The following is a 24,848-nucleotide window of genomic DNA, read 5'->3' as shown; positions in this document are numbered from 1 at the left end:
GGTTGAAAATATTTCAGTAATTCCATTCAAAACGTGAAACTTGTACATTATATTCATGCAATGCACACAGACCAATGTATTTCCGATGTTTATTACGTTTAATTTTGATATTTATAGGTGACAACCAATGAAAACATCAAATCTGGTATCTCAGAAAATTAGAATATTCTAAAGGCCAATGAAAAAATGTTTGTTTCTCTAATGTTGGCCAACTGAAAAGAATGAACATGAAAAGAATGTGCATGTATAGCACTCAATACTTAGTCGGGGCTCCTTTTGCCTCAATAACTGCAGTAATGCGGCGTGGCATGGACTCGATCAGTCTGTGGCACTGCTCAGGTGTTATGAGAGCCCAGGTTGCTCTGATAGTCATCTTCAGCTCCTCTGCATTGTTGGGTCTAGCGTATTGCATCCTCCGCTTCACAATACCCCATAGATTTTCTATGGGGTTAAGGTCAGGCGAGTTTGCTGGCCAATCAAGGACAGGGATACCATGGTCCTTGAACCAGGTGCTGGTGGTTTTGGCACTGTGTGCAGGTGCCAAGTCCTGTTGAAAGGTGAAGTCTGCATCCCCATAAAGTTGGTCAGCAGCAGGAAGCATGAAGTGCTCTAAAACTTCCTGGTAGACGCTGCATTGACCCTGGACCTCAGGAAACAGAGTGGGCCAACACCGGCAGATGACATGGCACCCCACACCATCACTGACGGTGGAAACTTTACACTGGACCTCATGCAACGTGGATTCTGTGCTTCTCCGCTCTTCCTCCAGACTCTGGGTCCTTGATTTCCAAAGGAAATGCAGAACTTGCTTTCATCAGAAAACATAACTTTGGACCACTCAGCATCAGTCCAGTCCTTTTTGTCCTTGGCCCAGGCGAGACGCTTCTTGCGCTGTTTCTTGTTCAAGAGTGGCTTGACACACGGAATGCGACACCTGAATCCCATGTCTTTCATGAGTCTCCTCGTGGTGGTTCTTGAAGCGCTGACTCCAGCTGCAGTCCACTCTTTGTGGATCTCCCCCACATTTTTGAATGGGTTTGTCGTCACAATTCTCTGCAGGGTGCGGTTATCCCTAGAGCTTGTACACTTTTTTCTACCACATTTTTTCCGTCCCTTCGCCTGTCTGTTAATGTGCTTGGACACAGAGCTCTGCGAACAGCCAGCTTCTTTAGCAATCACCTTTTGTGTCTTGCCCTCCTTGTGCAAGGTGTCAATGATTGTCTTTTGGACAGCTGTTAAGTCAGAAGTCTTCCCCATGATTGTGGTGCCTTCAAAACAAGACTGAGGGACCTTTTAAAGGCCTTTGCAGGTGTTTTGAGTAAATCAGCTGATTAGAGTGGCAGCAGGTGTCTTCTATATTCAGCCTTTTCAGAATATTCTAATTTTTTGAGATACCAAATTTGGAGTTTTCATTAGTTGTCACTTATGAATATCAAATTTAAATGTAATGAACATTGGAAATACATTGGTCTGTGTGCATTGCATGAATATAATGTACAAGTTTCACGTTTTGAATGGAATTACTGAAATATTTTCAACCTTTTGATGATATTCTAATTTACTGGCCAGCACCTGTACTTTACAACTTAAGCAACACATATTTGCACAGGGAATGTGACACTTAAGAGAAATTATTGTGGCAAATGACAAATTCCTCAAGTTATGATTCAAAAATGAGTAAAAAGTTTAATGCTGATTGAGCAAGACTGAATGAACCCATATAAACATTTTAAGTCTAGATCATGCTGAGAAAGGTCTACCGCTCTGAAGGTTTGCGCAGAAAGATGGGATGACTTCACCCCAAAGTGTGAAGTTTACTGAAGCTCTATGAAATATTCACGACCTTCTGATGGAGTTCATCAGAAATTTCTTTTCCAATTTGGAATGAAATAAGAAATTAACAAACCTTGTCAGAATACATCCTCATGGTCAATCTCATTACTTTCATAGTTATGTAAGGACTCTTATTTTAGTGACACACACATTCACACGCTGGCTTTGATTGATTGATTGATTAGTGTGGTGAAAAAAAATCACTTATTAGCTCCTGTTAACTTATAATAGAAATCTGCAGGAATAAGGATGTCTGGGTTGGATTCATATTTTCTTTCATAATTTCCTTTCAACATTTCTCTATCTTGCTGTTGAAAATGTTGAAATGTTGTTTACATTTTATAGATATGCAATTTTTATGTTTTTAAACTGATTAGATGTTTTGCTGTCAGAGAGAAAACTGTTCTAATTTAAAGGAGCAATATGTAAGAATTCTACAATAAAACAATCACAAAACAGTCTAATGTCTCAATCACGTTGAAAGGAAGGTTACATTGAAACAGAATTAATTCTGTCGGCTGGGGGTTTGTCAGTTTTTCTCCTTTCAAAAAAAAGAAAGAAAAAAGAAAGGACGTAGTTACTGTCTCCAGTCAGCTAACGTCGCTGCGCTGACATTTGTAATTCAACATCAGCAGCTAGACTTATCAAGTTTCTGGGGAAAACCCTGGCCTGACCTTGTTCTATTTTCGTGTAGAGTAAAGATTGCTCCCTGTTCCTGAGAAGTGTGTGTGAACAAACGCGACTGGTGCGGGACCGAGATGGCGCCTGTGCTTGGCTTAGCCGCAGTCACCGGCCACTTTTTCAAACTTTTCTCCACTAACCTCCTCTTTTCCACCTTGCTCCTGTCTGCGATCCTTTTCAGTAGCGTCCCTGCTACCATCTACTATGATCGCCAGACTCTTTTGTCCTTCCGTTCGTTCACGATCGCCCAAGATGCACCGAGGACGTATCATCATGTTTGTTTACCTGAGTGGCACACTGGCCCGGAGCCAAACGACGGTCCCGAGCTGCCCGCCTCCGGCTATGTTTGTCCGGTCCCGGGAAAACGTCGCAGGAAAAGAGGTAAACGAGCAGGAATCCAGGTGAGAATAAGACTTCTCTTAAAGCGTGGTTTATCTGGTAAACATCGGCGCGATCTTCTAGCTTCTTGTCCTTTGTTTGGTGACCTGAGCGCCACTTCTGCATTCTCGCCAGGCTGCGTTGGGACGCGGTTCATCCGTCCAAGTTTTTTAAGGTCGGTTCATCCTCATTCCTCAGTGGTTTATCCTCCTGTTCCCTCCATAAGTGGTTTTTATAAACACCGTGGATCTAACCCTGCTAATTTACGTCCACTAACTCCAGCTGTTTCTGTAGTTTCTGATTCCTCCACCTCACTCAGCATGGCCCTATTGAACACCCACTCTGTTAACAATAACCCCCAAATTCCATTACCTCCGCTCCGCTGCGCTCCGCTCCGACACGAACGCCGGAGCAAAATCGGTCCCGCTGTAGTCAATCAGAGCAATTCCACTACTGCGGCTGTGCTCCGGCAGTGCGGCGCCGTGCGCCGCCCTCTGTTCCGGCGTCCGGCAAAAATAGAATCGATCCTATTTTCGCCGGACGCCGGAGCACCTCCGCAGTAAATGGACAGAAATCACAACTGCCCAACAGGAAAAGGAGCGGGCACAACTTCCGTTTTTCACAATACATCGATAAACAAAAGGCGTTTTTTGTTTCATATGCACAGGTTTAACAACTTTTAACAACTATCAGTGGCGGCTGAAGTTTAAATGCACAAAAGTAAGCCATAAATACAGTTTCCACTATCAAAGTAGTCACACTTTGTTGATCCAAACACTGCTGATCTCTCACCACAAATGATGGGCAGATTAAACAGTTCATGCCGATGCTTCTCCCACATAACGGGTGTTTGGATCTAACTTCCGCGTTTATTGCTCGGACTGTATCGCAAGATCTCGAAAATCCCGCGCATGCTTATTTGCCCACCTCAGGTCTCCGCACCGGAGCGGAGCCGTTGTAGAGCGGGTACCAGTAAAAATTGAGTTCGGAAGCGAGCGGCTGCGGAAGGCGGGGTCGGACCGGAGCGGAGCGGAGGTAGTGGAATTTGGGAGTCAGACCTTCCTGCTCAATGATCTAATTCTCTCTAAAAACCTGGATTTTCTGTTTCTGACTGAAGTTTGGCAGCAAACTTCTGATTATTCTGGTCTGATTGAACTTTGCCCGAGTGGTTATTCTTTTCTTAGCCAGCCCCGGGGTTCTGGTCGTGGTGGAGGCCTAGCTGTTGTTTTCAGAGACCATCTTCCATGTAGCTCTACAACCTCTGGTCACTTTGCTTCCTTTGAACTGCAGCTGATTAAAGTCGGACGTAAGGACCCGTTCTACTGTGCTGTGGTCTATCGTCCACCTGGTAAAAACAGTTCTTTCCTTCAGGACTTTAGTGACTTTCTATCCTCCACTGTGAAGCTGTCCAGACTGGTGATTGTTGGTGACTTTAACATCCACGTTGATGATCCCTCTGATCTCTTTGCCATGAATTTCTCCAGCCTTATGGACACCTTCGGCTTTACCCAGCATGTTTCTGGCCCCACACACACCACGGGGCACACTCTAGACCTTGTTTTTACCCTGAGTCTAAATGCTGACAGTGTTTGTCCTGAGGACGTTTATATTTCAGATCACCATTGCATTTTCTTTAACTTGTCAGTTTCTGCGTCCCCACCTCCTGCTCACCGTATGGTTAGTTCTCGTTTTCTTAATGAGAGTACAGCTAGCAATTTTTCTGCTGCCTTTGATCCACCCTGTTCTTCTGACAACGACCCAGATTCCTTAACTTCTCAGTTCAACGAGCACTGCCTCTCCATTCTGGACAACATCTGTCGTGTCAGAACCAGATCAGTTCCTGCAGTGAACCCTACTCCCTGGTTTAATGACAGTCTTCGCAGCCTGAAGCGCCAATGCAGAAAAATTGAGCGGTGTGGGAGAAAACCCATCTCCACGTCCATCTGCTGCACCTAAAGGATCTTCTGAGATCCTTTAACTCTGCAATCAGAGATGCCAGGGTTTCCTATTTCTCCAACCTGGTGTCCCAGAGCAAAGGGAACCCCAAGGTGCTGTTTAACGCCATCAGCAGCATCGTATCTCCTGCCTCTCCTACAGCCTCCATCCACTCTGTTGCAGACTGTGAGAACTTTCTGTCTTTCTTTGTGGACAAAGTCAATAAGGTTAGATCTAGCATCTCTCCTTCAGCCTTATCGCCGCCTCTCCCGACTCCAACCAGGCCCATCATCCTAGATAGCTTTGCTCCTGTTTCTTTGCCTGAGCTAACCAAACTAGTTAACTCTATGAAGACCTCTGCATGCCCCCTCGACATCTTACCCTCATCTTTGTTTAAAAGTGCTTTTCAGTCCATCAGTCCCAGCGTGCTCTCTATAATTAATGCTTCTCTGGTTTCTGGTCAGGTCCCTGCTTACTTTAAGAACGTTGTAATCCACCCGCTTCTTAAAAAACCGAGTCTCGACCCCTCTCTCCATAGCAGCTTCAGACCTCTCTAAACTTCCGTTCATCTCCAAGATCTTGGAAAAGGTTGTGGCTAAACAACTCACAGCTGCTCTTGATGAACACAACATCTATGATAGCTTCCAGTCAGGTTTCCATAGAGCTCATTCTACTGAAACTGTTCTTCTTAGGGTCTCTAATGACCTTCTGACCCACAGTGATGCAGGGGACTGTTCTGTTCTGGTCCTGCTGGACCTGACTGCAGCCTTTGACACTGTTGACCATCACCTGCTACTGGAGAGGCTGAGAGACTGGGTAGGCCTATCAGGATCTGCTCTGGAGTGGTTCTCCTCTTATCTCTCTGAGCGCTCCTTTTCTGTGGCCGTCTCCAAGTTTAAGTCCTCCACCACCTCCCTTACCCATGGTGTCCCACAAGGTTCTGTGCTGGGGCCTCTGCTCTTCCTCCTCTATCTGCTTCCTCTTCAGCACATCCTGAGCTCCTTCAAAGGAATCTCCTACCATCTTTATGCAGATGACATCCAACTGTACATCTCCTTTAAGCCCCATGAGATGTCTAAGCTGCAGCTGTTCCACACCTGCTTAGACTCTATCAAAACCTGGATGGCTGGGAGCTTTCTACAGCTGAATGAAGATAAGACTGAGATCCTCATCAGTGCCCCAGACAAGCTGGTTCCCAAAGTCAGAGACTCTCTTGGTCAGCTTGCTTCCCACACCAAACCTTCTGTCAGGAATCTTGGCGTGACCTTTGACCCAGCTCTCACCCTGGATTCTCATGTCAGTTCTCTTGTTCGCTCTTCCTTCTTCCATCTCAGGAACATTGCTACGCTGAGTCCCATTCTGTCCCGCTCTGAACTTGAGACAGTTATCCACACCTTCATCTCCTCACGCTTAGACTACTGTAACTCTCTTTTCACGTGTCTGAGCAGAACCTCCCTGAACCGTCTACAGGTGGTTCAGAATGCCTTTGCTCGGCTTCTGACCAAGTCCTCCAAACACACCCACATCACCCCGCTTCTCCTCCAGCTTCACTGGCTGCTAGTCAACTTCAGGGTTCATTTCAAGATCCTGGTTCTGGTCTATAGGGCCTTACATGGACAAGCACCATCTTACATTGGTGATCTTCTTAGTCCCTACACCCCCAGCAGGTCCCTGAGGTCCAGTGATCAAAGCCTACTGGTTGTGCAGCGCACCAGGCTAAAGACCAAAGGTGACAGATCATTTGCTGCTGTGGCCCCCAGACTCTGGAACTCTCTCCCCCTGAGCCTGAGATCAGTGGACTCAGTGGTCTCCTTCAAAAAGCAGCTGAAGACTCACTTGTTCAAGCTGGCTTTTGTATGACCTTCTTCAACCCCTCTCTCTTTATTCTGCTCTCCCCACCTATTCCACCTTCCTCAGGATCCACTGATTTCCCTCTTTCCTATTCACTCTCTCTCTTTCTTAACATTTTTTCTTTTAAATCCCAGTTGCCTATTTTTGCTCATTTTAAACATATTTTTAAACATTTTCTAAATGCTTTTTCATATTTTAACATTTGTTTTTGTTTTTGTGAAGCGCCTCGTGATTCTTATCTTGAGAGGCGCTATAGAAATGATATTTTCTTCTTCTTCTTCTACCTGGACCGATGCCACCCACCCCATTTCCTGCTGGCCCAGATGTGAAACCTCTATGAAATCAGGTAAGGCTAGAAGCTACTGTTTAGCTAACAATGCTAACATTGAATGTGAACATGTGAATTAGAAGTGAATATTCAGCTGTAAAAATATCTCAAGCTACTTTTTCAATTACCAACAACTCAATAAAAAGCATGTTTGAATGAAGGCATCTGGAATTCCTTGGTTGCCTTCATGACCTGGATGACTGAAAACCTTCACAATGGCAACTCGATATTACAGTGAAACTATTGTGTGAAGTGAATAATGGGTCCATCATGGCATTTTACTTTCTTTAATGAGTCATTCAGAACTATAACAGTAAGCTGACAGCAAGATGGCAAAAAAAAAAAAAAAACGCACTTCCTTTAATGCCAGAGAAATTCTACTGTAAGAAAACACCCAAACGTGCTTACACCAGAAATTGATGTACTTAGTGTGAGTGACTCGTCATTGCTTGTTATCTGAAATCTTCTGGAGCGCATCTGTAACTGGCAGCAGCCATGAAACTCATGAAACTGTAGTAAGAAAGTTACTTTTTGCTCAGAAAGATAGACTGCAGTAACCATGTTTGACCACAGGATGTCCTTACTTCATTCTTACATATTGCACCTTTAATATTTTATTATCTACTGGCAATTTTTAGTATGTTTTAGCACAAATGTGAACAAAACTAGTAGAGAATGACAAGTAGATGTAAACAGCATTTATTTTACTTGATTGTTGCATATTTAATCTGCACTGTTTTTATTGTTTCATTTTATTGTCCCATGCTGAGACCTCAAAGAACAAATGTAAACAAAATTTACCTTGAGACACAGGATAGTAGTCCTCTCCTGAGAGAGCTGACCCGTCTTTAGTGTGAACTCGAACCACAGACACTTTTGACGTGTCACCCACTCGGACCACTGGGACCCTCACAGTTGCCACGGCGCCAGCTTCCTTTGGTTCGCTGATGCTGAACTTTGTTTCTGAGAAACGAATGATGGGTTCTAAAACAGAAAGATAAGAAGAAAGTTAGAATAAAACTCCAACATTACACAATGGTTTCATTTTCTCTTTTTTAAATCCTCATTTAATATTTTACATAGAAATATATGTTCAATTTACTTTAGTTTTCCCAAATAACCGAAACAGTATGGGACTTGGTTTTTTTAGTCTACTGCTCTGCTCTCTTCATCTCACTTACTGTCAGCCGTGTCCTTGATTTTCACCAGAGCCTCGTTCAGAGCTCCCACTGACGCGCCAAACTGTGAGTCGCTCTTTGGGTTCCCTAAAACCAGCCGCAGCTCCTCTCCATCCTCGTACAGCGTGTCATCAACCAGTGACATAACACACGGCTTCTCCAACTCGCCTACAGCGCACAGCAGCACCATTCATGACATTCATAATGAAAAAATCAAAAGGAAGAACTAAACCATTCTACAGTCTAAATCTCTATCAAACTAAATACATTCATCACTAAGCTCATTTTCAAGAAGATATTTGCACATAAAATATATTGAAAATAAGAGAAATTTGATAAATTAATAATTGGAGATTATTTATTAGAAAAGATGTAAACTTTCATACATTTTGAAAAGAACATATGATGTGTGATTACAATACCTGGTGAGAAGCTGATGATTGATGCATCTGTGTTGGGTCTCTCATCAAAGTCTACGGCAACTTGTGCAGAGCCCTGACGGGTGTAACAGCGAACGGAGGATTTGTGTCTGATGTCACCGGTGCGGTACACTGTTGCTGTGATGCGACCGTCACTCTCCTCTCCCGCATAAACCGCTTCACGAAACTGGACCTTTGGCACTGTTGGTCAAAATATTAACTTCAGTATCAGACAAAGATTAAAATGCAGTTCAAAAAGATGAAGATATTTATCAAGCAAAAGAAAAATAATCCATCCAAACCACGTAAAAAAGTTGATCCTTTTTTTGTGATGAACCTCAATACTTGGAAAGCTGAGATCAGTTTCACTAGCCAAACCTAAAGCTGTCTGAACTGTAGAGTTAGGCAATTACTTGTCATGTCTGATAACATGAGGCATCACACAAAAACAGGACAACTCACTGTAGGCCTCACTGAGACAAGGGACAAAAATGGCCTCCGGAGACTTCCAAAACCAAAGCCCCATCTTGCCAAAACAAACAGAAGTTTCTGACTCACGTTTACATTTTGGAAAATATTATCTGGACTGACAAAATAAAATTAAAACCCTCAAACCATCTCAACAGTTAAACATGGTGGTGTTTGTGTTATGGTTTGGGACTGTTTTGTTGCATCGAGACTTGGAAGACTTGCTGTAACTATTTGGACCATGAATTTTGCTCTCTAAGAGAAATTTTTGAAGGAAAATGTCTGACCTTTGACTTTAAACAGGCAATTTAGAAACTCTTCTTAGAAAAATAGGGCAAAATTCCTCAAAAGTCATTAGAGAGACATTGCCAGTTATCACAAATGCTTGACTGCAGTTGCAATTACCAAGAGTTGTATAACCAGAGTTGTTTTCTTACATTGTATTGATTCTATATTCGATACAAAACATGTTTATGATGTTCTTTGCACAAAATCTCTCTCACATGATGCGATTTCAGCAGTTTCATTCTTGACATTTTTCAGTACCTTCCAGAATGAGTCATTTCAGAGCTCTGTCACTTTAAGAAAAGAAGCTGGAGCTGGCCACGCCCACCCATACCCCACTCGGACTGCTAAAAGCTGAGAACCTCCGTTGTCAGGGAAGGGCTCGGAGTAGAGCTGCTGCTCCTCTAGTGGCAGCTTTCTGTTGCACATGAGAGGTTGTGCTACGCCCATTACCCCATTTGTGACATCACAAAAGGGACTTTTTCAAATATTTTATTTTAGGTAAATAAAAAGTAAGCATTAAAAATTAAAAGTTAAATGTTGTATGTATATTATCAGAACAAAATGTTCAAATATTCTGGACATAATTCAAAAAGAACATACTCTTGTTTTCTATTTCCACCTAGCTGTGACTCACCATAAAGCTGTGTGAGTCACATTGGACAGAAAAAACAGCTATAGGTGAGAATTTGCAGCCTTAAAATATGAAAAACAGGCTGTATTTTGTGAACAAGAGTGCTCTAGGCTGAATTACGTAGAAAACCAATGCCTACGGTCCATCATTTTAGGGTTAAGTAGAATGTACTGGCAAGGCTGGATAAGGGGAAGTGTGAGTGATCTGATAGTGGTATCATATTCCAAGATAAATGGTTAGAAATCACTAAAGCTGCCACATTTGTTCTAAACAGGAGTAATGAAACCATGTTGTGCTGATCCACACTGGAGATGCTGACATATTTCAGAGGATGTGTGAGGTGCTGAAGGCAACAAATAAAAAGATTAGTGGATCATGAAATGCTCTGGGCAAATGATCGTCTTTACCAAATGCCATAGCAATTCATCCCGGCCCTGTTGGGACATTTGGCAACTAGAAAACAACGTGAGGCTTGTAACAGTGCTCAGGTGATTTTAATCATCATCCTGGAGCCGGCAAATCCATAGATGATTGAGCGTTGATACCACTGTGGGTAAAAGACACCTCTGAATCTAGCCCTACTTCATTTTGTGCTACATCACATCATTTATGACACACTTTTCAACATTTCAGTGGCAATACCACAAACTGGCGAAGACACGATAAGCTCTGCAGAGGCCTGACCTGAAATTGTATACACTTTGGCAACCTTTAGTGAGTTTTAGAAGAACAGGGACAAGGACTGTGACCTTATAATTTGTGCAAACCTCTGAAATCCCATCTCCCTGTTTTTTCTTTAGTTTAGCATATTCATCATGTCTGCAAAGACATGTTTAAAAATAGAGACACAGCTCTGGTGTCTTGGCCACTGATTACCATATTTTCCGGACTATAAGTCACCCCTTTTTTTTCATAGTCTGGCTGCTCCTGTGACTTATACTCCGGAGCGACTTATATACCAAATTATGTATACCGCACTGATGTGGACTGGCTCCGGTGCAGGTTTCAGCTCCTCTACCCTGCCATCACCTGCTGGAGTCTGTGGCGAGCTGCTGCAGGCCGGGCGGCTCCAACCCAGGAATGAGCTCCCCTGTCCCGCTGGGAGGGTTTCAAACACCGCCATCACCTGCTGCAGCCTGTGGCAGGGTGCTGCGGGCCAGGTCCGGCCCAGGAATGAGCTCTCCCCGCCTGCTGGGAGGGTTTGAAACACCGCCATCCTCTGTTGGAGACCGTGGTGCGCTGCTGCGCCCTGGTTGTTTATTCTGTTATTGTTACTGGTTCTTGTCTTGCAATGTGAAATGCTTGGTCTCAGATTTTGTAAGAAAAATAATAACATTTCCCCCCAAAATACGACTTATAGTCCTGTGCGACTTATATATGTTTTTTTTTCTTCTTCATTATTCATTTTATGGCTGGTGCGACTTATACTCCGGAGTGACGTATAGTCCGGAAAATACAGTAGTATTAATCTGTGTTTTTACAGCAAATTAAATTGGACTGAATATTACTCAAATGGTGTTTGCATCACACAAGATGCTATAAAATGATCTGTAATTCAAATTCTACCTCAAGCAAAATTGGATCACTTACAGTCAGACACAGAATCATTGATGAAAACCGTTGCCCTTCCAGGTTCTCCCAAGGCACCGTTCACTGGCATTCGTAGGACTAGCTCGAAGCTCTCAGTCCCTTCTAGTTCTGGTTGACCCATGTCATCCAGAATGGTGATCTTTAATGTCTGCATGCTGACTCCTGGAGCAAAGTCCAAGTTCTGACTGATGCCTACATAGTCAATACCGGCTTGGGGAAAAAAAGAGATGATAATTAGTAAGGTCCACATTTATGCCTGGTTCACATGGCAGGATAATCAAGTCGTTTGTTGAACAGCGCATCCTGTAAGGCTTCTAAAGATGATCTTATAACATAATCCTGCCATTTGTGGTATGTTACAAGTGGTATGGTCCAATTGAAAGCACGTTGCAGGGAAGCCAATTTTTGAAGTTTTCCATCTGTGAAATAACTCAAAACCAATTGTCAGTCATTTTATTTATTTAGACCAATGAGACAAAAGAGTTTTTAACAAATGTCATTGTTTCACAATTTCCATCCATCCATCCATTTTCTTCTGCTTGTCTGAAGTCAGGTTGTGGGGGCAGTAGCCTAAGTCGTGAGGCCCAGACTTCCCTCTCCCCAGCCACTTGGGCCAACTCTTCCGGGGGAATCCCAAGGCGTTCCCTGGCCAGGTGAGAGACATAGTCCCTCCAACGTGTCCTGGGTCTTCCTTTAGGCCTCCTCCTGGTTGGACGTACCCGGAAAACCTCACCAGGGATGTGTCCAGGGGGCATCCTGACCAGACGCCTGAGCCACCTCAACTGGCGCCTCTCGATGTGGAGGAGCAGTGGGTCTACTTTGAACCCCTCCCAGATGACCAAGCTTCTCACCCTATCTCTAAGGAAGAGCCCAGCCACCCTTCGGAGAAAACTCATTTCGGCTGCCTGTGTACGCGATCTCATTCTGTCAGTCACTACCCAAAGCTCATGACCAAAGGTTAGGGTAGAACACGCTGGAGAGACTAGGTCTCTTGGAATCCCAAGGTATTCCAAGGGAATACCTTGGGATTCCCCCGAGGGGAGTTGGGCCAAGTAGCTGGGAAATAGGAAGTCTGGACCTCTCAGTTTAGGCTGCTGCCCCCGTGACCCGACTCCGGATAAGTGGCTGAAAATGGATGGATGGATGAATGGTTTTATCTCGTGAGATTTCCTATCTGACCATGGAATGTCAGTGAGTAAATGTGGTTAGCACGTGGTATTAGTTGAGTTTCTGCACCACACAAAAAACAAAAAATGATATAGCCGTGATTTTTTTTATCACTACGTGTGTGGTCTCTCATCTTTTGAAAGTTGGCTGACAATTAAAAAACCCTGCCACATGAACCGGACTTTATCTGCTTGGAAACCCACCTTCAGCAGAGGCACGCTCTACCTTTCGAGACCGAACCGTCACTGTTCCGGCCTTGGACAGATCAGTCCCTGTCCTCCAGACTTTGGCATCCACAAACCCATTGCTTTCATCCACATGATACTCAACCTCTGCAAAATAAAACACTGGAGCTGCAAAGAAAAGACAAAAACAAATTATTAATAAAAGCAATCCATCTTGTTTACTCTTCTACATGGAATACTTTTATTTTTTGCTTCCACATACGTTTCTTGACAGATGACATCTCACTATTAGTTTGACAAAATTGTTAGTGATGGATCCATAAGACCCGTATTTGACTTTTCTTTGTTATTGTTCCCATCTACCTTACCCAGTCTGTCAGCAGACACCTGATGTCTGGCTTGAATTGTTTGTGAAGCCGGAGGTGAAACACGGGATCAAAAAGCCACGGGCCATTAAGCCTGAGTCATGCTTCTCCGTCTGTGTCAGTGCAGAGACACGCAACGCCATTATCCGTCCTGGTGTAACCCACATATAAATGTACCTTAAATATTAGAGGTCAATCTCTATGAAAATAAATAGGGCCCCGGCAGGCACGCAAGTACGTGCAGAGTCAAGCCCACTTTTTTAAACATCCGTCCGTCGAGACGGAGAACGCAAGCTTGTGAGTGGCCAGGACGTCGCTGTTGTCTACACCACTGCCATTGCGCCCTCAAAAACATAAAGAGAGCCGAGGATAACTAGCGGCAGATACAGAGAAGCTTGAAGAATACCTTGCGAAAAAACTCTAAAATATGAACGTTTAATTCCCCCGTGACTGGAGGAGTGAAAAGATGCACAGCAAGCGTTTTATTTGTGGACGGAAATGACAGGAAACGTGGATTTAGAGGTGGCGAGCGCATGAAGAGGTGGAGGAGAATGAGAGACAAATTTTTCTGTTAAAAAGTATCATATACAAAAAACACAATATAAACATTATTTTGGACCGGATACATTACAGGATCCCACAGAACAGCGCTACGCCTTCTATTGTCCTGCCGGGGAATTGCTTTGCAACACTCCCCAGGGGACGGAGAAGTATGAGAGCAAAACACTTCCGTCAATCCGTGCGTGTCTGTCCCTTGGGGAGCTGACGGAGAAGCATGAATCAGGCTTTAGTCTGACATCAAGCCTCAAGGAGGCCTGACCTCTCCACTTTTCCTGACCCCCCGTTCAACATCCCTGATACAGAATTTACCATTTCACAAGCTGCTGCTTGTCTTTGCTCAATCACACTGAAAACCAAACATGGAGAGCTTCATGTCACACTAGCGCGTGCTTTTAGACAACATAGATCACAATCATGTCTGTGCTTGATTCAATATTGAATTTGACATTTTTGTTCACTGATAAAAATTATGACAAAGGAAAATAAGTAAAACTGAAGTCAAAAGGTTAGAAAATTGTCAAATGCTTGTTTTCACATTAGAAGGTTTTAAATAGTCATTTTTTTATGAAACCCTTGAAGAGCCTGTCTGATTTTAGAAAACAGAACTCAGTCAATACTTCAGTACTTCATTATATATTTAAAAAAACAGTGTTTCAACAACAATGAAACCCCATTTCATTTCTTTATCTTTTGCAAAAACCTGGAAGTTCTGATGTGTGGCCCCTAAGAGAGCTGTTTGTGTTTCTTCTGACAAAAGAATTAAGTAGTTTTAACAAATAAGGATGCTGTTAGCTCAGAAAACAAAGTCTGTCTGAGTCGTAAAATGGTGAGACAGAGAGAGCGGCCCCCCAGACAGCTCAAAGGCTTGTTTGAACAGGGATTGTTTCCTAAGGCGGTAAAGTGGAGGCCGTCCAGTGTGTATTAGACAGCTTTATCCCTCACAAGTCATCCTGTCAAGTAAAGGAAAAAAATAAAAAACCCTCAAGAATAAAAGTTTTTCCTTCGTTTAAAGCTACCTCTCATTCTCACTTGTCTCTCTTCTTATATCCTGGCATATTATCTAAAAATAGCAAGTGTATCATCATATTTTTTTTTGATGCCAAGAAAAAACGCTCAGCAGTCCACATTTGTATATTGCATGAATAGTACTTTACTTTTCTTTTTTTATTTATAAACTTTAACTGGGCCAGATAACAAAAGCCAAGCAGCATCGAAAACAAAGAGACCAGGAAAAAATTTGCTGCAGTTCCACACTGACTCTTGGCTTGATGCGAGAAGTGACAGCTCGGGGCAACAATAACCAGCGAGTATCAAGCATCAAGTGCAGCTTGTGCCCTCACGCTCTTCTCTTTTACCTTTTCCTCCTACACATACCCAAGCGATGTAGTGCTGGTTTGAAATCTAAATAGATTTTGAGTGTATGAGCGGTAGCAGGGCCAACAGGATGTGTAGGAGGGAAAAACAAACGTGGATAATGACATTTGACCGCTTACTGTGGTAAATAAGAGTTTTTATTAAAAAAAATACACTCTAAAAATAAAATGTTGAATTTATTAAACTAAGTTAGGTCAGCTGGTTGCAAGAATTCTAGTTGCGTAAAGATCAAGTTCACTCATATTTTAATACATTTTCAGTGGTTTCCAGTAGGAATGAATGCCTTATAAGTCGTTTTTTGCACTTGTATAGCTCCTTTCAGAGTCAGAGGACTCCAAAGCGCTTTACACTACAGTGATATAATGTTGGTTACATTTTGTAACCCCAGATTCTATGACTATGGCGGAGCCCTTTAAGCCTCAGCTATTGGGAGTTAGTCCTTGATAACGACCAATGACTGAAGAGCTTGAATGTACGCCGCCTATCAGGTGGGCCCTGGTCCTACAAAAGACGTACGAGGACCAAGGATCATCTCCAAAAGTTCTAGAACACCAGAGCCAGTGGGCCTCAATGCTTAAAGGGCTCCGCCATACTCAGAATCTGGGGTTACAAAACGTAACCAATGTTCTATGTCGTATGGCTACGCCCTTTAAGCCTCGCCTATTGGGTTAAAGGTGGAGCATGATGTAGTAAACGCCCACTGGTTAAGTAACAAGGAATAAGTGAGCCCATAACATCCTTACACAGCTGCCGGCGGGCATATGATAAGGATGAGCAGCTGTAAGGACAAGACACCATGTCAAAGGGGGATGGGAGGGGTCACCTGGTAATGAGCCAGGGAGCAATGGGATGATATGAAGGAACACCAACACCAGAATACAATGGGTGGAGAACAGCAGGGATTAATTGAGGAAGAGACTCACTAACATATCCCTGATAACACCAAAGAACACTGGGTGTTAACATTAGCTGCTAAGAATAACGTGAGAACAGCAGGGGATAATTAAGAGACAACTCATTAACATACCCCTGACCATTGTAGCATCTCATGCAGAGAGAGGGAGGCAGATACTGAGCTGATGAAGTTAACAGATAGAAATCAGACTGATACATTACCAAGCGCTGCACTGGAAGAAGAGGTGCTGGGCATGTCTTTCAGGTAGAACCTCATGAAGGAGCAGGGTGAAGCCCATGAAGCTGCTAAAACAAATGTCAGAGCCAGCAAGAGGGCTGTTTTAAGAGATATAAATCTCAGCGAGACCTGATCCAGTGGTTCAAATGGGGCCAACGCCAGTCCGCGTAAGACCACTACCAGGTCCCACTGAGGGACTAGTGAACGCTTAGCATTGAAAAGAGACATATCGAGGATCAGTCTGGAGCCACCAGTTTTCTTTGGTACCAAGAAATAACGGGAGTAGAATCCAGAGTTCTCCTTCCCTGGAGGAACCCTGGAGATGGCCTCCTTTGACAGGAGTTCCCTCAACTCCACCTCGTGCACAGGTTTGAGGCATCTCACGCCTTTCAGAAAGCGGTTGGTAAGGGGGTGGCTGAAAACAGACCTATCCCCGAACCCTTGGTGACATGAAGAAACAGCAGCCGCATATGACTTAACAGTGTTGAAAGCCAGACCCTTGTTCATCAGCATCTGTAAAAATGACAACACGCTGGCCCAAGGGCACGATAGCAGGTCAACATGCTGTTCCTGGCACCAATGCTGGAAGGCAGCCCACTTAGCAGAGTAAGATGCTACAGTTTGAGGGGGTGCAAGAAGATTGAATGGTTCGAACCACATCAGAAGTCAGGCCTGATGCTTCCAGACAAGACTGTTCAGCAGCCAAACCCACAGGTGCTGACCCAGAACCGGGGGGTGTTTTATCTCCCCTCCTGCCTGCAGGAGCGCGTCTTCCTTCCAGGGAAGCTTCCAGGGGCACACCGCCAACAGTGACTGCAAATCTGGAAACCAGGACGCTGAGCTGCGATGGGGAGCCACCAAAATCACTTAGAGCCTTTCCGATCTGATCCAGTCCAGGAGCCGGGGGATCAGACGGATTGGAGGAAATGCGTAAAGTAAAAGTCTGGGCCAGGGTTTGTTAGCGAAAGCGTCCACCTGGTTGCACACAGCGGATCATGGCGAGCAGATCCGCTGTTCTTTCCTGGGAAAGACGTGCTCTCGTGGAGCTGGAGTTCAGTTCCACGCCCAGGAAGATGATGGACTGGGACGGGATCACAGAGCTCTTCTCCCAGTTTATAGAGAAGCCCAGTGTGATCAAATGTAACGCCAGCTCCCTCGTCTGTGACTCCACCTCCGTCTGGGAACGGGCCAGGAGGAGCAGGTCGTCTAGATAAAAAAGGATTCTCAAGCCCGCCATGTGTAATCGCTGTAGCGCCACCGCCAGGCATTTGGGGAAGGTGCGTGGGGCCAGGGAGTATCCAAACAGGAGCCTGTTGTACTGGTACTGAATCCCGTTGAAGGAAAAGCACAGGAATTCCCTGTGCTTCGGAATTATCGGAACATGGAAGTATGCGTCCGTCAGTTCTATGGACGTAAACCAGTCGACTGGGCACACGTAATCCAACACCTGTTTGATTGTGAGCATACAGAAGTGCTTCACCGCTATTAGTGGCAGGGAGCGGTGCGGAGGTAGCCTGGAGGACTGGGTTCAGATCCTGTTCGGGAGCCCGGTAGTCCGCAGCTTCCTGGGATATATAAGAGCCGCTCGGTGTCAGAGCAGCCAGCCAGCGCGGAATCAGACGGGTCCTGATGAGCGTCAAAAGTGTCCATGGCCTATTCCAGTGGGACAGTGTCAGCTGCTGAGAAAATGTCCTTGGAGATGGCGATGAAATAGTCCACACGTCGTAGCTTCTCGACCGCCGGGAGGAGCTCGCAGAAGTGGCACGTGTCTTGAGGTGTAAGGGTGAGGCCAGTGTGTTTGGGGCCGAGGCAGATGTCGCATCTGGCGTGGAGGTCCCCGGGCATGACGTAGGCCGTGTTGCTGGACTGGCATAGGCGCATAGCTTTGCTCGTCATGATGGATGATCTTCTAGGTTAGCTCTAGTGGTCAGGTTTGTTGAAGAACTGAAAGGAGATGATCCTTGGTCCTCGCACCTCTCTTATAGGACCAAGGCCCACCTGATAGGTGGGCGTACATTAAAGCTCTTCAGTCATTGGTCGTTGTCAAGGACTAACTCCCAATAGGCAAGGTTTAAAGGGCGGAGCCATGCAACATGGAACTTCAAATGACAAGAATGGGAGTGTTGTTTTCATTATTAACAGCAATGCAACTCTGCAACATCAATGTTTTAGCTCGATAAATGACACAAACCTGGAGGATGTTAACCAATGCTAACGGTTAGCTTCTACTAGTCAAGTTAAGTGCTTTGCTGTGTCCTGGATGCTAAACCAACAACAACTTTCCCCTCTGCAAGCCAAGATAGGTGATTCCATTAATATTAAGTGACAGTGTGAAGTACACCTGTCAGGCTTTTCAATTCCTAGAGTTTCACCATCTATTTTCTATCATAATCTAATACAGGAAATAGGTGTAGTATACTATTTTCATGCATGAAAAATTCAAAGCAAATACATCCTTTTATCAAATAGAGAAGTTAAGTACCTTAAAGTGACCGTGTGCCTTTTCCCTGGCAATAGGGGGCAGTCGATATCTAAATCATTGCAAACAAGTAGTATTTTTGTGTTGGAGTAAGACCTTACCAATGGATGCCCATTAGGATCAAAAAGCCCTGGGAAATGCAAACTTCAGCAAAATGACAAGCACATCAGACTCCCTTTCATCACTGGCAACGAGTGAAGAGGTAAATGTGTAAAACAACAACGTTTATAAATGGTGAAAGTTTTGTACCCGTTTGTTACAAATCAGTAAATGCATTTTGTCCTCATGGGCTTCTGTAGAAGGAAACATGGCATCTAATATGGCATCGCCCAGAGACTTGTAGACCTTTTCCATCGCCCAAACTGGTATGGAATGGGAAGAAGCAGGTCGCTAATTTTTCTGTTCCGATTGTAAAACCGGTCCAGACAATTGACCCGGACCGCGCCAGTCACAGGATTTTTGGGCTCCCTTCTGTTGTAGGTCCAGAAATTCCTGGAGCGGTACGGTTAGGGTGGAGCAACAACACAGTTCACTGATTGGTTGACAGAAATACGTCACTACTTGCAAAAAGGAAAACAAACAGAGTTCTGTTGTTTGTATTTTTGTTAGCTGTACATAAATGTGAAAAAATTGCACATAAATGTGAAAAAATTGCGGCAAGGTCACCTTCAGAGTAGAAAGCAGGAGAAGCTAGACGGATCGGAAGTTTTTCTCTCAGCGGATGGCAGCCGAAGGATCAGAGCGAACGTTGGCTCAGTGTCGGGCCAAGATGAAGAAATAAAGCCCAATACAGTTAATAGTTAAGGACAGAAACAGCCAGAATGGATATTTTTGTCCAGATAGGAGAATTACATGGAGTTGCTATGACACGCTGGATGCTATTTATAGCCGAAGCAGTGAGGCAAGCTTCTGGACTTAGCAACTGTACTCTGGAGTCACATGTGGAGGCCATTTATTGCAGCACAGACATAATGAATAGTTTCACAACTTTTAAAATCACACATGATGGTTCGTTTAACCCCACCTGCTGACGTGATGGCCCAAACTGGGATCGAAACGCTCGTCTGAAAATTCCAGACCCATGCCGGAACATACCGGTCCAAAAATAACCAGACCGGGTCGTTCCAGACCTGGCGATGGAAAAGAGCTATTAGACCTGCTTCCATGTATTTTAGACCAGATTTTTTTTCTATGTTCTGTAACAGAATGAAATGACTGTTTTCTACCTAAAAGTCATTTCCCCCCTCTCCTCAGTAAGAACTAATCTGCAGATATTGCTCAAGGTCTCATGCTCTGCTTCTAAACTGTCTCCTTTCCAGCTTAAGAGAAGAATGAAGACAAAGGACTCTTTCTTTTTAATACATCATAGAACTCTATTTTTAATAAAGCTTTTCAAACAAAGTGTTAGCCAATAATAAAATGTGAACCAATCTGTGAAATGAAAAAATAATTACTTGATATTATAATCCTATAGAATATTATAAGTAATATAACTTTAAATGTTTCCACTAGAGACTGATTACACGCAAGGTTAAGCCACATGACACATTGCTTTTACTGATCCAATCAGAATCTTCCAGATCTGACGGAGGCGTGGTTTTGGTGGTGCTTGATAAAGCTGTCCTCTTTTGATTCGACCGTAAATCAAAATATCCAAATTATAAAACTATGCCCACGTCATCTTTAACTCCAGTTCAAATCTTTCTAGAGAAGTTGTCAGAGTGGCCAATCCGTAAATTTCCTCTTCAGCCGAAAAAACCAACGACAAGCTGGATAAAATCTTTTGCTGTGCCACCTGCTGCAACGGTTCCTTTCAGAATAAAAGCTGAATCATCACAACCCCTTTTTGGGTCTTGCCAATAAACTGTTGTGACCTGGGAGTATCTGAAAGACAGGACTGGTCGGCAGCCGCGGCTGTGCTATAGGCTTCGGCTCCAGAAAGGTCCAAGCTGGACCTCTACACCTCCTGATCTAGACGGGGACTTCCGCCATTGGTACGTAGACCGGCAGAATGGCGTCTCAATGTGTGTTATGAATCTCCAAACCAAAAGCTTAGCGCAAAACATCATATTTCCCATAAGAACTAATCGTTTCTCCGGATTTGCTGGTTCTGAACAACATTCCACACTACACCGTTTTCCGTCTCACTTCACCTTAGTTACACCATACATTTAGTGTTTAAAGTTAGTCTAGTTTTAATTTGTTTAGTAATAAATCTTTAACCTTTTAAAACTTGACTCTCTTTCTTTTGTCTCTGAGTTAATACGAAGTGGTTACATAATCCCTGCAATAAAAAGTTCCAATCTTCTGGTTTAAGTTATCCACAGATCCATAAGATTGATTTCATATTTCCTATCTCACATTTTATGGTTCATTAAATAATATGTAAATTTAATTGTTACAGTTCTGAAGCCGCCAATGTTTTTCAACAACTGGGTATCGTTTAATTAATTTTTAACATTTTGATGGATATTTCCAGAGATTGACGATAAAAACAACACATTGTCTGTTTAATCTACTCATGTCTCAAAGAAAAACCAAAGTCTAAAATCGTGCACAGTTGATGCCAAAGCCGTTTCAAACGAGTGCCGTTCCTGAGTTGCCACCATCTTAGTTGTTTTGCTTCATCACAGCTCTGCTGTCATCATCATTAATAAAAAAAAGAGTTCTGCTGTGTAACTGAATCCTTGCAAAAGGTGCAAAAACAAATAGTGATAATTACTACCGTGTGGGTTAGTGCAACCATTTGTGTCACCAAGTGGGCCTTTAAATACAGATTATGGAGCATTCTCAGCTGTCTTTTGAGGCAATGACCCTGCTCTTGGAAGGAAGCGGGCTTATATGAGCTTACAAATCTGTCTGTAATTACCGAAACACAACTTTTATCTTTTTATGCTGTAAACAGCTTCAATATAGAGCTCAGGATTGAAATTCACACCTATGAGGGGAAAACAGAATGATGAAAAAGGTAGGAAATGCAGCTCGGGGCATCCTTTGGAAACAGTAAACAAGTTCTACAACATATAACCCAGTTTTCAAATAAATTGGTTTACTAAATGGAATGTAAATAAGGATGGTTAACAATTTCACAGTTTAAAATATTTAATTAACTGAGATTTAAACTGACACAAATAAACTGAATTATTTTGAGGGTTTAAAAAAATGTAAAGAAGTGGAGTTTTTTTTTTACCTCGAGTGGAGGAATGAATGAATGACTGATATATTTTAATTGTGCATGTAAACATGGATTTCACAACTCTAAATATTTTGAGTATGAAAAAATGTTCTGAGGGACAAATCAACATTTAATGGCTGTGGTTTCTGGGTATTCAGGCTGCATTTCATTTAAAATAAATAAACAAATAAATAAATAAAGATTACATTGGAAGAGGAATATTTTCTCCACACTCTGAATAATAGTGTCAGTAAACAAAATTCCCTACAGCATTTATAAAATTCAGCTTCTGTCTGAAATCCGAGCACCAAAAGGAGATGGCCCCATGTAAACTAAAGTCTCCATTCACCTCTAACTCATTTTATTTACAGGTGAAGTTTGAGACTGAGAGTTTGAAACTTACATTTTTTTGCTACTCATGAAACCTGCTACCTCTGGGCTAAAAATGATGAGGGATGATCTCACTTATTAGCAAAGCACACTTCAAAGCCAGGCTCGTTTATGGTAGGGAGCTGCATTTATCCCCATGACATAAATAACCTGCAAAAGTGTGAGGACACCAGTGCAGCTGAAGAAGGCTGTTTATAACGTTTATCAAACTTTTATGACTTTATCACTTCCTGTTTTTTTAGAGCTTCTGTCAAGTCAATCATAGAATTTGGTGCAAAATAACATAAGTGCTTGGATGGGGCTGGTGTAAAAATATTTCCTTTCTTAGTCTATTCAGGTGGAAACAGAAATGACTACAATTCCAAATCAGTAATTTATTTCCTTTCTCCAAATCATTATTTTTACAGATTAAATTAAGAAATTTACAGATGAATTAGACCAGGGGTGGGCAATCCTGGTCCTCAAGGGCCGCTATCCATCAGGTTTTAGTTGTTTACCTGCTCCAACACACCTGATTCCTGGAATAATCACCTGTTCAGGCTGCACTTCATTTAAAATAAATAAATGAATAAATAAATAAAGATTAGATTGGAAGAGGAATATTTTCTCCACACTGAATAATATTGCCAGTAAACAAAAACAAGATGGCGGCGCTTACAGAGCGAAAACCCTCCCCCACCTGGCGGGATCTGACCACCTCTGCATGTCGCTTACCCCCACCTACACCCCCTGCTGAGAAAATCGAAGCCCCAGACAAAGATAGTAAAAATCTGGCCTGAGGGAGCCCTGTCCCAACTACAGGACTGCTTCGCCACAACTGCATGGGACTTATTCTACAGCGAAAACATACAAGAGTACACGGATACCATACTCAGCTACATCAGGAACTGTGTTGACAACGTCACCGTCAACAAGAGGGTCAGGATGCACTTGAATCAAAAACCGTGGATGACCAGCAAAGTGAAATCCCTATTAAAAAGTCGCAACACCGCATTCAAGTCAGGGGACAGGGCAGCGTACGGGGCGGCCAGGGCGGAGCTGAAGAGAGGCATCATTGAAGCCAAGGCTGCCTACAGAAGGAAGATTGAAGATCATTTAGCTAAAAACGACCCCAGAAGGATGTGGGAGGGGATAAATCACATCACAAACTACAAAAGCAAGAACCAGGCAACATCCTGGACTGAGGCCTCACTGGTTGAGGATTTAAACCACTATTTCGCACGCTTTGAGACAACCAGGCCACCCACTGGCACATCACTTCCACCCGCGCCCAGCACCGGCACACTGACACTTCAGGAGTATCAAGTGCAGGGTGTTCTGAGGTCAGTGGATCCAAGAAAGGCGGCAGGACCGGATGGAATACATGGGAAGGTTCTAAGGGCATGTGCTTATGAACTGGCCGGTCTTCACCAGAATCTTCAACCGCTCCCTGGACCTAAACATCGTACCGCCGTGCCTGAAAACCTCTACCATCATCCCAGTAGCGAAAAAAAAAGCGGTGGACAGCCCGAACGACTACAGGCCAATTGCACTCATGCCTGTAGTGATGAAGTGCTTCGAGAGACTGATCTATGAGCACATCAGAAGCTGTTTGCCTCCCACTCTGGACCCCCATCAGTTCGCATACAGGGCAAACCACTCCACCGAGGACGCCACCACCATAGCGCTCCACACTGCACTGAGTCACCTGGAGCTCAATGGAATGAGAATGCTCTTCCTGGACTTCAGCTCAGCATTCAACCACATCATCCCAGAAATCCTGGTCCAGAAACTGTCTCACTTGGGACTTTCTACCTCCATCTGCCTCTGGATCAAGGACTTCCTGACAAACAGACCACAGACTGTGAGGCTCGGCCCCCACCTGTTCAAAACCATCACACTCAGCACCGGGTCGCCACAAGGATGTGCTCTGAGCCCCCTACTGTTTACACTCTACACATCCGACTGCTACACGAGCCATCCCTCGAACACCATAATAAAGTTCGCGGACGACACCACCGTAATCGGACAAATCTCGGGGGTGATGAGTCGAACTATAGGGATGAGGTAGACAGACTGATTTAATGGTGCTCAGTAAACAACCTCAAACTGAACATCACAAAAACCAAGGAACGTGTGCTGGACTTCAGGAGGGGCGGAGCGGAGCCGGGCCCACTCTATATCAACGGAAACCGCGTGGAGAGGGTACACTCCATGAGGTTCCTGGGCGTGCAGATATCTGAGGACCTCAAATGTTCTACAAACACCACGGCGGTGGTAAAAAAAAGGCACAGCAGCGTCTCCACTACCTGCGCGCGCACACCCACACTCACACACACACACACACACACACACACACACACACACACACACACACACACAAACACACCTAAGGACAATTTAGACAGACTAATTAACCTAACAGTCATGTTTTCGGACTGTGGGAGGAAGCCGGAGTACC

General features: G+C 43.9%; 1 protein-coding gene across 1 annotated transcript in view; it reads right to left on the bottom strand.

Annotated features, from left to right (window-relative positions):
• frem2a (FRAS1 related extracellular matrix 2a) overlaps positions 1-24,848 on the bottom strand; it is a 127,417-nt gene that overhangs the window by 17,244 nt on the left and 85,325 nt on the right. Inside the window, exons 7-11 of the mRNA XM_015961630.3 lie at positions 12,951-13,100; positions 11,581-11,790; positions 8,607-8,804; positions 8,188-8,352; positions 7,808-7,990 (exon numbers count right to left, since the gene is read on the bottom strand). Coding sequence (XP_015817116.3) covers positions 7,808-7,990; positions 8,188-8,352; positions 8,607-8,804; positions 11,581-11,790; positions 12,951-13,100 — 906 coding nt within the window. The remainder of the gene's footprint in view (positions 1-7,807; positions 7,991-8,187; positions 8,353-8,606; positions 8,805-11,580; positions 11,791-12,950; positions 13,101-24,848) is intronic.

Source organism: Nothobranchius furzeri, chromosome 10, assembly GCF_043380555.1.
Source record: "Nothobranchius furzeri strain GRZ-AD chromosome 10, NfurGRZ-RIMD1, whole genome shotgun sequence".
NCBI classification, from domain to species: domain Eukaryota; kingdom Metazoa; phylum Chordata; class Actinopteri; order Cyprinodontiformes; family Nothobranchiidae; genus Nothobranchius; species Nothobranchius furzeri.
The sequence above is the reverse complement of the archived record's forward strand: the minus strand, read 5'-3'. Positions and strand labels throughout refer to the sequence as shown.